This window comes from Xiphophorus couchianus, chromosome 16 (genome assembly GCF_001444195.1).
Source record: "Xiphophorus couchianus chromosome 16, X_couchianus-1.0, whole genome shotgun sequence".
Taxonomy (NCBI): Eukaryota; Metazoa; Chordata; class Actinopteri; order Cyprinodontiformes; family Poeciliidae; genus Xiphophorus; species Xiphophorus couchianus.
The window spans coordinates 20001602-20015550 of NC_040243.1; the positions used below are offsets into that span (position 1 = coordinate 20001602).

At 41.8% G+C, this 13949-nt stretch overlaps 1 protein-coding gene across 1 annotated transcript in view; it reads right to left on the reverse strand.

Moving 5' to 3' along the window:
- The window catches only part of smurf2 (SMAD specific E3 ubiquitin protein ligase 2), a 65367-nt gene that overhangs the window by 5075 nt on the left and 46343 nt on the right, over positions 1-13949 (reverse strand). The window contains exons 12-17 of the mRNA XM_028042016.1: positions 10510-10711; positions 6530-6633; positions 5132-5246; positions 3156-3334; positions 2819-3077; positions 2541-2742 (exon numbers count right to left, since the gene is read on the reverse strand). Coding sequence (XP_027897817.1) covers positions 2541-2742; positions 2819-3077; positions 3156-3334; positions 5132-5246; positions 6530-6633; positions 10510-10711 — 1061 coding nt within the window. The remainder of the gene's footprint in view (positions 1-2540; positions 2743-2818; positions 3078-3155; positions 3335-5131; positions 5247-6529; positions 6634-10509; positions 10712-13949) is intronic.

A 13949-nucleotide genomic window follows, 5' to 3' on the forward strand; every position in this document is an offset into this window, starting at 1 on the left:
TGGATCACCTGGGCTTCAGTACCCCCCTGCGAAACTGGCTGCTAGACTTCCTCACCGACAGACCTCAGTCAGTCCGGATCGGACAACACACCTCCGATGTCATCACCCTCAGCACAGGCTCCCCTCAGGGCTGCGTCCTGAGCCCTCTGCTGTTCACTCTGATGACACACGACTGCGTCCCCAGGTTCGCCACCAACCACATCGTGAAGTTCGCGGACGACACAACGGTGGTGGGCCTCATCAGAGACGACAACGACCTGGACTACAGAGAGGAGGTGGAGCAGCTGGTGGACTGGTGCAGAGACAACAGTCTGATCCTGAACGTTGACAAGACGAAGGAGATGATCGTCGACTTCAGGAAGAACCGGCCCAGCCACGCTCCACTGCTCATCAACAGCTCGGCTGTGGAGGTGGTCAGCAGCACCAAATTCCTGGGGGTGCACATCACTAATGACCTCACCTGGACTGTGAACACCACGTCTCTGGCCAAGAGGGCACAGAAACGTTTGTATTTCCTGCGGAGGATGAGAAGAGCACACCTGCCCCCGCCCATCCTCAAGACATTCTACAGAAGCACCATAGAGAGCATTCTGACCAGCTGCCTCTCTGTGTGGTGTGGAGGCTGCAGCGCCTCCGACTGGAAGAACGTGAGGAGAGTGGTGCGGACAGCAGAGAGGATCATCGGGGCCCCCCTTCCCTCCATTCAGGACATTTCATCCCAGCGCTGCGTGTCCCGAGGCCGAAACATCATCAGTGACCCCTCACACCCCCACCATGGACTGTTCTCCCTGCTGCCCTCTGGAAAGAGGTTCTGCAGCATCCGGTGCAGGTCCACCAGGTTCCGAAACAGCTTTTTCCCACTTGCCATCAGACTGCTGAACTCTTAACTGGACTGCACTCAAAAACTGGTCTCCACTTTATACCTTGCACATGTACAGAGCTAAATAACTTCTATTTTACTGTCAGTCCTGCACTTTATATTTTATATTTAGATTTATATCCCGGAGTAACCTCATAACATTAGAACCTCAAAACATTGTTCTGAGCCGTATGCAACGAAATTTCGTTCTGTATACACCCTGTGCATGCAAAATGATAATAAAGTCAGTGTAAGTCTAAGTCTAAGAATATCTTTTAAGAAACAGAAATATTTACATACCAATTAATACGCCCAACAACAGGATTTGGTAAATGAAGCATTAACATCATATTCTATCATATCATATCATCTATGATGCCTAAAGCAAACAGGTTTTATTTAACAAAAAATGTAAAAAACTGAAGATGCTTCCCTTTATTTTGACGTCATGACTGAAGTCCCACTTTGTTTATAAAATCTGTTTAGCTTCTGACTTTTTGCTGACGTTTGGTCCAAGATAAGATGGCCACGTTACCAGAGGTCTGCCAGCGGATCATCTTTTACTCATCATGCCTGGGTGGCTCAGTGACTGGGCAGAGCCGTCTGCCAGGATGGACCCACTGAACCACAGAGGGTTCATGCCAGATCAGAACAACCCACAGACACACACACACACACACACACACGGAGCCAAACACTCCTCAGTGCACCTCAGTGTCAGAGAGACAGAGATCAGCAGCAAGAGCCGAAACTCTTCAGCTCCTCCATTTGAACTAATTAACCCACAAGTGTCAAACTCCAGTCCTCGAGGGCCGCTGTCCTGCAGTTTTTAGATGTGCCACAGGTACAAAACACTGGAATGAAATTGCTTAATTACCTCCTCCTTGTGTAGATCAGTTCTCCAGAGCCTTAATGACCTAATTATTCTATTCAGGTGTGGTGCAGCACAGGCACATCTAAAAGTTGCAGGACACCGGCCCTTGAGGACTGGAGTTCGACACCCCTGAATTAACCCTTTGACTGTCACCTTCAAAATGCTGACATGTTAGCCAATGGGGCCATGAGGACAACGACGTCGCCATGACGGTGAAGGGGTTTAAACATCGCAAACATTTTTTTGTGCAAATGTCATTTTATTCCCATATCAAAATTCCAGACTTGTTTCTTCTTTTTTATAGCAATTTTAATAAAGTGAGTAGAAAAATGCACTATGAATTTATGGAAAACAGTAGCAAGACTCTAAATATGAAGAAAAGAAGAGAAATAAAAGAGAGGAAGAGGAAGATGAAGAGAGAAGGAAAGAGTGAGGGAAGAAAAGAAATCAAAAGAAAAAGTGAGAGCGAGAGGGGAAGAAAAAGGAGGAAGGAAAGAATTAAAGAAAGGAGGAAAAGGAAGAAATATAGAAAGAAAAAAGCACACAAGAAAGAAAAAAGAAAGGAAGAACAGAAGAAAAAATAAATAAATACAGAAAGAAAAAAGGAAGAAGGAACAAAAGAAATGAAGAAAGAGAGAGAGAAAGACAAGAGGAAGAAATTAAAAGACAGACAGACAAAGGACTGGAGAATAAAGATAAAATTTCTAAGTATGACCCCATAGTTATATTTTCCTTTTCCATCCCTATCCGGACCTGGAAAACCCACGATTGTTACCTTTCCAGACCCCATAGCAACCATCTATCTACCTTGAAGGGCCTTGAACCCCTGCAGGGGAACCCTGGAGGATCCGGTGACGAACTGCAGCAGTCGGGCCCGGCGCTCCTCGTCGAACGACTCCACGGCCTTCCAGAACCACTTAACGATGCTGGTGTCCGGCGTGCAGTGCTTCAGCCGCGTGTTGGACTTCCAGTCGTTGATGTCGATCTTCCCCAGGCCGCACACGATCAGCTGCGGGGGAGGGTGGAGACGGCGGGGTTAACGCTTCGGGTTCAAAAAAAGCGGGCGGCGGACTCAAGCGACGTACCTCCAGCTCCTTCTCGTCGAAGGCCTTGAGCAGGTGTTGGGGGATGACCTCGTTGAAGCCCTTCTGCAGCGCCAGGAACTGCGCCTCGATGCCCCGCAGGAAGCGCCAGTTGACGTAGAGGCGGACGTACTCCTTCTTGTTGTCCTGGGAGACGGGGATGCTCTTGCCGTTGGGTTTGAGCTCGTGCTGGATGATCTCGCCGTACGCGTTGTGCTCCACGCAGAAGGTGTGGTCCAGCACACCCGTGATGTCGTTGTCCCTGACGGCAAAATCGCATTTCAAATCGTTGCTCGGCAAACAAGCAAACAGCAAACGGTGACCAAAAGCCTGGACGTACAGGATCCAAACCAGGCTGTTGTGCAGGTCTGGGTCGACAGACTCCATGTCGTCCAGGGTGATGGGTTTACCCAGCAGTTGCTTGTAGAACGGGAGGGTGAAGCCGCCGTCGATGTAATGGCCGTGGAACACAGCCATCCCCATGATGCGCCCTACAAAGTGGAAGTACGACAAATGCTCCTGCGAGGAGGTAAAAAAAACACAAAAAAACCATTCAGGCTGTGTGTTAGACAAGCTGATAAGGGTTTCGTACTCCTTTCCTGCAGAAAAATTCAATAATTTCCAAACATTTTAGCCGCAACACAATCAGCCTGAAACGAGGGCTGGGAATTTATGGTATCGTTTATCATTTATCGTGACACATTTCTCGTCATAATAAGAATACAGATACATCATTGTCACAATAAATAACATTTTAAAAAGAACAAAACAGCAAATATTGTCTGGATTGTTATTTTTAGAATCTTTTCCACTGTTTGTTCAATGAGAGTATCAATAATTTACGTGACTAGTGTTCTAATGAAGCGCATTAGAAAGAAAATGTTTTTCAAGAGCAGTATTTGTGTTTGTGGGGCTTGTTAAAGCTGTGACACGACCACAGCCGTGCCTAGAGTTACCTAAAAAAGAAACAATCAATAGTTCTTACCGTCACGTTTATCGTCATCATAAAAGTGCCGCGAAATATTGTGAAAAAAAACTTGAAATCTATATTCAAAATCCATCCACAAAAAGAACATTTGAAAGGGCAAAATATCAACAAATGTTTCATTTTGTCTCTTACGTTCTTTCTCCATCACCACTTTTTGTGAAGAATAATCAGGAAAAAAAAACAGAGAACGTTAAGATGCAAATAGCCTGTCAAGAAAACAAATTTTGCTGGATAATAAATTGTCCCAGAAGTTAGTGCGATAAGCGACGGTATTGCCGATGCAGTATTTCAATTACACACATCAAAAACTCATTGAGCCACTGGGAATAAGAAATATTCATTACACTGAATAAATCGTGATTATCTATATTGTGCATACAAGACACAATATAGATAGTCCCTTGACTTTCTGCATAGAGTTCATTACAAAACAGTGCAGCTAGAATATCAATGACTTTCAAGGACTTTATACAAGCGCTTTCCAAACCTTGAAAAACATCTTTTTGAAATTCAAGGATTTCCAGCGCCCGTGCCAACCTTGAGTAACGCAGACGCAGTTTTACAAGTTCATTCTAGCTCAACGAAAAAGCTACAGTTCAACGGACTGATGCAAACTCGTGATAAAGACATGAGAGATAAAATAACGTGTTAACTCTGACGGTGTCTGATCTGCTTTGAATCGAAAGCAGTTGATTGAAGTTTCACACTCCCAGCATGATGTTCTTTGTTTTGTCTGCAAAGACGGTTCCTTTCTCAGAAACATGTGTTTCCAGTCTTCGCTTTAACACAACAGTCCCGACAATTATCTTTACAATAAACCGCTGAAAATTGTGTTTAATACGAAATGGGATACCCCCAGAAGAGTTTTGCCCAGGTGGGCCGGGTCTAAGCGGAAGACTATGGATGAAAACTGGTAAAGTGGTTCAGGTCTTCTGGTTCTGCTCTGCATCCCCAGAACCAGAACCAAACGAGGAGAAGCAGCTTTCAGCTTCTATGCACCACAAATCTGGAACAAACTTCCAGAAAACTGTAAAACAGCTGAAACACTGACTTCCTTTAAATCTCAACTAAAAACCCACCTGTTTAGAATTGTACTTGAAACGTAATCAATTACAAATTCAATGATGGCACTCGACTTAATGTAACATTTTGATTGTTGATTTCATGTTGCATGACTGTGTTTTTGTGTTTGTTATGATTTAAAGCACTTTGAAATGCCTTGCTGCTGAAATGAGCTATACAAATAACATTTGATTGATTGATAGAAATTGAGGGGAAAAGTTTCCCGGTTCCTCCATTTCTGCTGCTTTTATCAGCCTGTCACTTACAGGATTCACGGCGGAGTCCGGGTTGATCTGCAGCGTGTAGATGTCGTCGCGGGAGTACTGGAACAGGCCGTAGTACGGGTTCAGCATCTCATGCGAGAGCAGGTAGAGCCACTCCCTGCAGGGCGAAGCACACAGGGCTCAGATCAGGAGTTGGAAGAGATGAAATATGTTCAAAAATTATAAAAATGCCTTCTGATGAGGCGCGTTTGTCAGGATAAATGTACCTATTCAAAATAATATCGAAAAAGCTGTTATTAAATATTCGTTTATACATGACTTGGATAGAGTAAAAATTGTGACACGAGTAAAAATTTGATGCAGAAATATACTGTATGTAATGTGGGGCAAATTTAGATGCGACAATTGTGGGGAGGGATTTAATCATCTTTTTTCTTCTTCTTTTCAAACTGGATATGGAAGTTTGTTTTTTTTTACGTTTGATTTTTTACGTTTGATTATTATTGATATATATATAGATACTGTATATATATATATATATATATATATATATATATATATATATATATATATATATATATATATATATATATGTATGGTATGGTATGGTAAACCGTTCTATGGTATATTATCATTTTTTGGTTTTTTAATTATTTTATTTTTGACATTTTACTCGTTCAAAAAACGATTTCATTTCAAAGCCACATTTTTGTATTAATCTTTCTTTTTGTTGGTCTATTCTAATTATAAATGTTAAGTTTTTATTAGCCGTAAGTGGAAAATGATCAGAATGAACAAACGGGCTTTTAAGATGGATTTGATGGAAGTGATAAAGTTCCTGAAATAAACGTTTTTACAGTAATTATATTCTAATTATTATATTCACAGTGCCATGAATAGAGATCGATACATTGGACATAATAGTTCAATGCATTTATTCCACAATGAAGTATTACGTTTACAAACATAGTACACATCTGTGAAGTAGAAGAAATGTAAAACATGTTTTTTAAACGGAACGTGGATTTGTAACTTTGTAGAACGACCTTTTACTGCTAATTTTCACATTTAGAAACTGAAACTGGGACCATTTTTCCGTTTTAGCAACTTTGGTCACACAAAAATTGTTATCAGCCAAAATCAGAAACAGGTCAGGCTTTAAAAAAATGTAATAAAAAAATAAAAAGCAACAACAACAGTGATTATCAGTGCCCCCATGGTCTTCACTATACACTCAATTTTTTATATTATTTCTGAAAACAATTTTAAAAAACAAAACACGCCAATAGAGTACTTGTGGTTGTTCCGAGACAAAATGTGAAAAATTTCAAGGGGTTTTAATACTTTTCCATGCCAGTATATGTGATGAAACATGACCAATAAAATGATTCGGCTGAAACAGGGAAAAAAAACAACACAGCAACCACTGGGTGTGCTCACCTGGCCACTCCTCCGTAGTCGAGGCCTTCTTCACCCCTGAACTTCACCATCAGCCTCTTCCACAGGTCCTTCGGCCTCATCTTCATCACCTGCCGATACGACTCCTGCACACAGACACGCCTCAAGGTCAGTCAAATATCAACAAAAATATCTTTTAGTCTTTCTAAGCGACGGTCACACTGAGCTAATAGTTCAACTTTTCTGACTGACCAGATCTACAACATTGATGTCTCTCCGTTTGTAATTCACAGATCAGCACAAGTTCAGAATCAGAATCAGCTTTAGAAATCCTTCATTCTCCATGACAACCATTCAACTGTGCAAAACGAATGGGTGGTCAGCCTTCAAGGACAAAGCTCCTCCTTGGATATGCAGCTTTAAAGCCCCTGAGCTTCTTCAGCCCCTCGACATCCCCAGTCAGCTCCTTCAGACTAGCCAGGTGCAATTAGCAAACATCTGCTGGAACTTGCTGAGCTCATCATACGAGCTACTTCTCACTGCAGCGCTGGTAAAAACGTTGGTAAAGGGCTAACAGAGGAGCCCTGTGGTGATGACATCCTGAAGGCGTGGCTCCAGAAAGAGCAGGAATTATTAAAAGACAGAGGCCCAATTTCAAGGCGTTAAATTACAAAGTTACATTTCTTTTCAGTCATATTTGATATACTCAGAATTTTTATAGAAACTGAAGGTAACATAGTTATTTGATTGTGGTATAAAAATGACACTACATGCCAGGAAAACACATAATAAAAAAGAGCTTCCTGAATATACATAATTTTTTTGTTTTTACTGTAATTCATATTTTTCTGTATCAAATTCAGTGAATGTGTTTGTTTTGTGGGACTACAGATAGAAATTAGCATTTTGCTAAATCCGGCATAATTGCATACATTGTACATTCATTAATACGCGCTGTCCCATTTACATAAAATCAATCAATCAATCATAAGGACGAACATGTTGTAGTTATACTTTGAGAGAGCAAAGGCTCCTTACGACCGCAGATTGGTCTGTTGCCGACGAGCCCACTGGATTGATTGACAGGTGGCGTCATGACAACTGAGACCCCACATGTTTTTGAAACAGCTGCAGCAGCAGGAGGAGGCCCAAAGCCTCCTCAGAAACAAGAAACTTACATTTCATCGTCGACAATGAGTCGGTTTTATCTTTTACACTCTATTCTGAGGCTGAGCGCTCCTCCGCCACCGCCAGTGTTGGCCACGCATGCAGGCAGCTTACAGCGTTAGCGGGAGGGTTCGCCTTGAGTGGATTAGAGGCCGTTACAATAAACACAAGCATAAGACTCCAATAACACCGCCTCTTCCTCTGCCAGGCTCCGCCGTGCCCTCGGGACGGAGCGGACAAACTCAAGAGTGTTGTGGGAGAAACGGGAACGTCTCATCTGCTCTGTAAAAATAAACCGGGGGACAGCTGTGACCGTTTGCCGACGTAGAGTTTCCTACGGAGGCAGAATTTACTGCTCCTCTTGGTCTGGAGAAGTTATGCAAGCCATGTCTCTCTGAACCTTAAAGATTTGCTCCGCCCCTTCCCTCTCCCTGATCCCCCCGCAACCCTCAACCCTGTCAAACGTTGAGATCAGCCAACAAAAATGTCTTCGCCGAGATTAACAGACGCGGCTGTTCCAGCACATTCCAGCGCGTGCTTTATGAGGGTCACGCAGTCTGTTGCAGGTGTTGTTGCTCTGGTGAAGGCCCTGCACCTCATAGATGCAGAGAAAGAGAGAGAGAGAGAGAGAGAAAAAAAACCCTAAAACACTCCCCCCGCCGAGAGAATGCTCTTCTCAAATGAGCGGTCTGGTTTGGATTCGGAGCGGCGCTGCCTTCGCACATCGTAGATAACGACGAGCGAGAGAAACACGCTCCCACTCGACCTTTAGGCGAGAACGTAAAGAGGAGGCCAAGAGGACAATAGCTTAAAATAACTCACGCAATGAGCAATTATTTGAGTTATGTAGACGACAGACAGAAATGTTTTTAGCGATGAGTGGGAAATTAGCGATTAGAAGTAAAAATATCTTTATTTCCCGAGCAAAAAAAAAAAAAAAAAACCTCAGAAAAACATAGATTGGGTTTATTGTGTGTTCAAGCTGTAACAGTGACGTTTTCAAAAGTATTTGCATTTCAGAGAGTTTTTTTCAATGTCTGCTGGTTTCAGGAGGTAAAATGTAAGACTTTTAAAGACCTATATAATCCACTTTGAATAAAACTTAAGGTAGTTGGGGGATCCTGCTGTGTTACAATCAACTGTAACAGTTATTTTAACAATATTTTAGATGTGAAGTTTGTCAAAGTTATTTCTCCTGACATTTTATTGGTTTACAAGTTAAGCTGTGCTGCTCTTTACAGCTTGTGTAAAGATTTTTATCTCTTGTTGAAATAAATACAGTGAGTCTGAGTATCTGTTGTGGAGACGACCTGCTGGACCTGAGAGGAACAAAGAAAGGTTACACAAGCGTAGAAATAAAACTGTGAAATTTCTGGGTTCTGTTAGCAGCCTAGCATGTTTTTGTTTCGCACACAATGAACCTAGTCTCGTCTGAGTTGCCAACAGAATTCAGCCAGTGGTAAAAGCAAACGTTGTCCAAAACAACTGCCGATAAATTTGAACGTAGTAAATAGCTAGCTAACACTAGAATTAACTAGCCGTTACTGATACTTCAAAAATACAAATATATACTTGAGGAATTAAAAACAAGGAATCAAACCAGCATGTGCAGCAAGAGTATCTGCTTGCTGCTATATTAGCAAGCATAGACACTTGCTAATGTAGCAAGTGTATATTGGCAGCTAGTTAGCGGTAGCCTCGGCCTCCACGAGTCACAGCAAGATCTGTTTTCAAATTTTGTCAAGTCATAACCACAAACTTTTGTTAGGATTTTTTTTTTTATGATTTACAACACGAATCAGCATACAACCGTGAAGTTGAAGAACATCCATACCGGATGTTCTTCGTGTTGGATGTTCTTACCAAGCCGAGCTATCATGCATTTATATTTAGCTCCATTTACCCGGATACTCCTAAGCAAAATCCAGCGCAAACAATCGGCTTTGGAAACCACTTATTAGTAAATAGAGTCCAGCTGTGTGCCATTTATTCTTAGTACAAGTCTAGATCTTCTGTGAACAATTCATTGGGGTTTTTTTTTGTTTGCTAGTGAACGATAAGGCATCAAGAAGACCAAGGAACGCAGCAGACATGTCAAGGTAACGCGATCGAGATGGGTTGTGTTGCAAAACAAATTCTGAAGCAAAAGTATCTTTTTGCTTCAGTCTAATTTGCATCCCCAAAACCAGAACCAAACATGGAGAAGCAGCATTCGTTTTCTATACTCCACTAATCTGGAACAAACTTCCAGAAAACGGCAAGACTGCTTAAACTCTGAGTTCCTTTAATTTAAGTTTAATAACTCAAAATCCTGGACCAAGCTGACCTCTGTGGTCGACAGGCAATACAAAATGACGGTTCTCAGGTAAGATTAGAACAAAATTTACCGGTTTATACTTTATAGCATTCAGAGCTACGATGAACTGGTTTGAAACAAAGCGACAGAATGACCCAGTCAAAGCCCAGACGTAAATTCAATCGAGAATACGTGGCAAGACTTGAAATTTGACGTTTACAAACACTCGGCGGACTGAGACCAAACTATTTTGCTAGTTTTTTGACAGTATGTTGGTGCCAAAATATGAAGTCTTTAAGCTGTTATGACTCGAGGGGTTCAGATATAAATAAGAGCAACGCGTTCTACATTTTTATTCTAAAAATTTCAAAACCGTCCATGATTTTCCCTCCACGACAGTATGTGCCCAATAAAATTCAGCTTGCGGGTCGTCATGTGACAAAATGTGAAACGTTTCTAGGGGAATAAATACCTTTTTTACAAGGCACTGTATGTCCTACTTTGCGATTACAGTCCATGACGGTCGTGTTTTTGCAAAGGTTTAAGGTGGCGCCCTGACCTCAAAGATCTCCTCGCGGGACACCTCGATGCGACAGTGGCCGGCCTGAGGCTGCTGCTGGGACAGCTCCTGGCGCAGGATCTTCAGCTTCTGGACCAGGTCTCGCTTGTACTTGGGCACGGTGAGACACTCGGCCTCTTCTGGGAGCTGGCCCGGGGACACCAGGGCCTGCTGGACCTGCTCCTTCGTCTGGTTCTGACGGCTGGAAACCGTGAGACAGACCCACAGGTGGGAAAACATGGGAGAGAGAAAGAAAAACACAAACAGGGGCAGGAAGGGGCGAGATGGAGGAGGTTACAAACCCAATAACTTGGTGAAAACAAATAAAAATCACACATCAACCATTAGAAGATTCATCAATCTAAAGTTATTTGTGTGTTGTTTTTTTTGTTTGTTTTAAATTGGCAACAAATTGCCCTTCAGCCACATGTGATCCCATATTATTGTAATTCTCTAAAGGAAAAAAAGCCAATGGCTTCTACTTTAAATTTTGACTGTGGTGTGGTTAAAGTGCTTTGCCAACCTCAAGCTATTTTAATTAATGTAATTGTAAAAAGTGTTATAATAAAACAGATTACACTCACACACTGTAGAGCCTCGAGGCACTAAAAGAAATGAACTCCAAAGCATGTATTATTTAAAACGACCAGCAGGGGGCAACTCGTACTCTTAACTCCCAGAGATGGTCCAATTTTGCTTTGTGAAAATATTTGAGTTTATGGATAGACACACAAAAAAAGATTTTTCATGATTTATGAGGAGCCTGTAAAAGCAACTTTAAAATAAACAACGTAGTGATGCTCAGAATGTTTTTTGAGAGGGGGGGTCAACTACTCTGAAAACCTATAACCATTTTTTTTAAAACACTAGTTATGATGTTTACATTATATCATTACCTGGTTACTGTTGAAACTATATCAGGGATTCTGAGGGAACTTCAGGTCAAGATGTAAAGCATTCTGATTTCTTGACAAAATATGTTTTCTAAATCTCTGTATAATTTGAGAATTGAATTGTGTAAAACAATCAGTTTCAGTTTTCTCTCTCTCTGCATCACAGGAAATCTAAAAATAAACACTGCCCAAGTGTTGGGACAGAGGTGTCTATAAATAGATTTAAAAAAAAATGAAGGTACATCTTGATTACTCCTTCAAGAAACAGATTATGGCACGCCGACAGAACGCTATATTTCCCCTCCCTTTTTTGCACTATATGGTTACATATGATATACAGGTATCAGGTTCTGACTTGCTGATCACCAATCGTGGCCTGCTGAGAATAAAATCACGATTCTGGACAGCAGCTGATTTCTTGGAGCACCTCTAATTGAAAGCAGTTATGAAATCAACTAGCTGTATTTAGTTTGCTTTTAAAGGTCTTGCTAATACTAATAGAGATATAAAATCCAGAGTTGTTATTGGGCCGTCGCTTAGAGATCACTTCCATAGTCGATGTTAGCACACATGTTGACCCTGAAGTCGAAAGCTAAACGCGTTATTCTGTTATTCATATAAAGTAAAGATTAAACTGTTGCTAAGTAGGGATGCAAACAATTTATCGAATTATGATTAGTAGTCGATTAATGATTTATTAGATTAAAATTAGTTCCAATCCATTAATAATGTCGGCTGAGATCTTCTTTTAGTGTTGTAGTTTAGTCGCCATTCAGCAGAGGGCGCCGCTGGTCATCCTTAAACGGAGCCAGGAATAAAGATGGCGGAGAGATTCCATCTGGACCCTGGATGCATTGGGTCCGGCGTGGGATGCAAAATGCACTTTATGCAGTTCTGTTTAGAAATATAAACACTCGACAAGCTCCTTAAGTCTCACTTTAATAGAGGTAATTTAGCGGAGCAACGTCAACTTCTCTTTGACATATCAACTATGATTTAGGATGCGAAGGACGTAACGCAGAAAAATTATAACACGATGGAAAAAAGCATTTCCAATAAGCAATAAGTTGGTTTTGAGGGCTGTCCACTACATGGAGCGAAGTTTTAACCTTCCTTTAAGAAGGACCACAGACATACCTCTCTATTAACATCTCTCTGTTCGTGGGAAATGAAGGCTTTCACATTCTTTTCATCTTCTGTTTTCCTATTAAGCAACCTAATAAGTTCCTGTTTTGTTATATTTTTGAATACTTAAGTTTAATGTGATAAATCCACAATTTTTTGTTTGTTCAATCACTATTTAATACAGCAGATACAAAATAATATCAAAATGTAATGATTTGAAAAAAAAAAAAATTCAGCATATTATGAAAAACTGAGGACCTTGATACAAGAGAGAAAAAATGTCCGCTTATTACGTAATTGATAACTTGCATCTCTACTGCCAAGGTTACAGTATTTACCATCTTATTGATTTACGGATAGTTGCCACTATGCAGCTCCTATTAAATAGGAAGAAAAAACAACTTAACTGGAAGTGATAACAAATGACCTCCAGACAGATCCCAGTTGTAAAGAGTCGGTTTAGCCTTTAATGTATCCACCCACCCAACAGACTGCATTCCGCCTCACCACAGCGGCCATTTTTCTATAGAAAAGTCCCAGAGTTTGGTTTCTGGGGTCTGGTGCAGCATAATGGAATCACTTCCTGCCATCCCAGAACGCCACATGGCCCCCATAGGACGCTCGAGCCCTCCTCGTGAATCCCTTTATTTCCTGCCGACTAGACCAAGGAGCAGACTGGGGGGGGTCACGAAGGTTACTCTGCTGACAGCACCCAAACACGGCAGGGAGGGGAGGAGAGGAACAGAGCATCTCTCACCCATAAAACAAACATTGCTGTTCCATCTCTCTCTCTCTGTTCTCTTTCCAGCCGCTTATTGACGAGTGACTGGAACATGTTACCTGAACGCAACCCCGACACACTTTTAATCAACCACAAACATCTCCAAGAGAAGTAGACGTCCTTTTCTCACGTGAATCTCGCAGCCAGGTCTTGCGAGAGGGGAGGGGAGAGAAAAGAGAAAGCAGACGTGGATTCGGTTACCTATTGGACGCTGACCTCGAGCAGAAAAGGGAGCAAGACGGCAACAGCGCGGGGGAATGTCTTAACCAAAACCACGCAGCGCTATAAACTGCAACTTTGATGGACATCATATATATCTGACATTTTTGTGGGATGACGGCACACGAGAGGTGAAAATGTCTACAATCTCCGGCCTGATAAAAGGCAGATGTCTTGACAGGGAACCAGGAAGACTGATGGATTTTCCAGACGTTTGTCACAAGCTTGAGAGTCCCTTCAGAGTTCGCTCTGAAACTAAACAGAAGAGGGAGTAGATCATACAAGGCGCTGTTAATATAAACACAACAGGTTGAAGCAGGCTCCGATTATATCCTATCACGATTTCCAAACTTTAGGCTCAATACTCATTGCAAGATACGGTGATAATGTTGAGGCAAGACGTCTCCTGCATGGATAAAAGC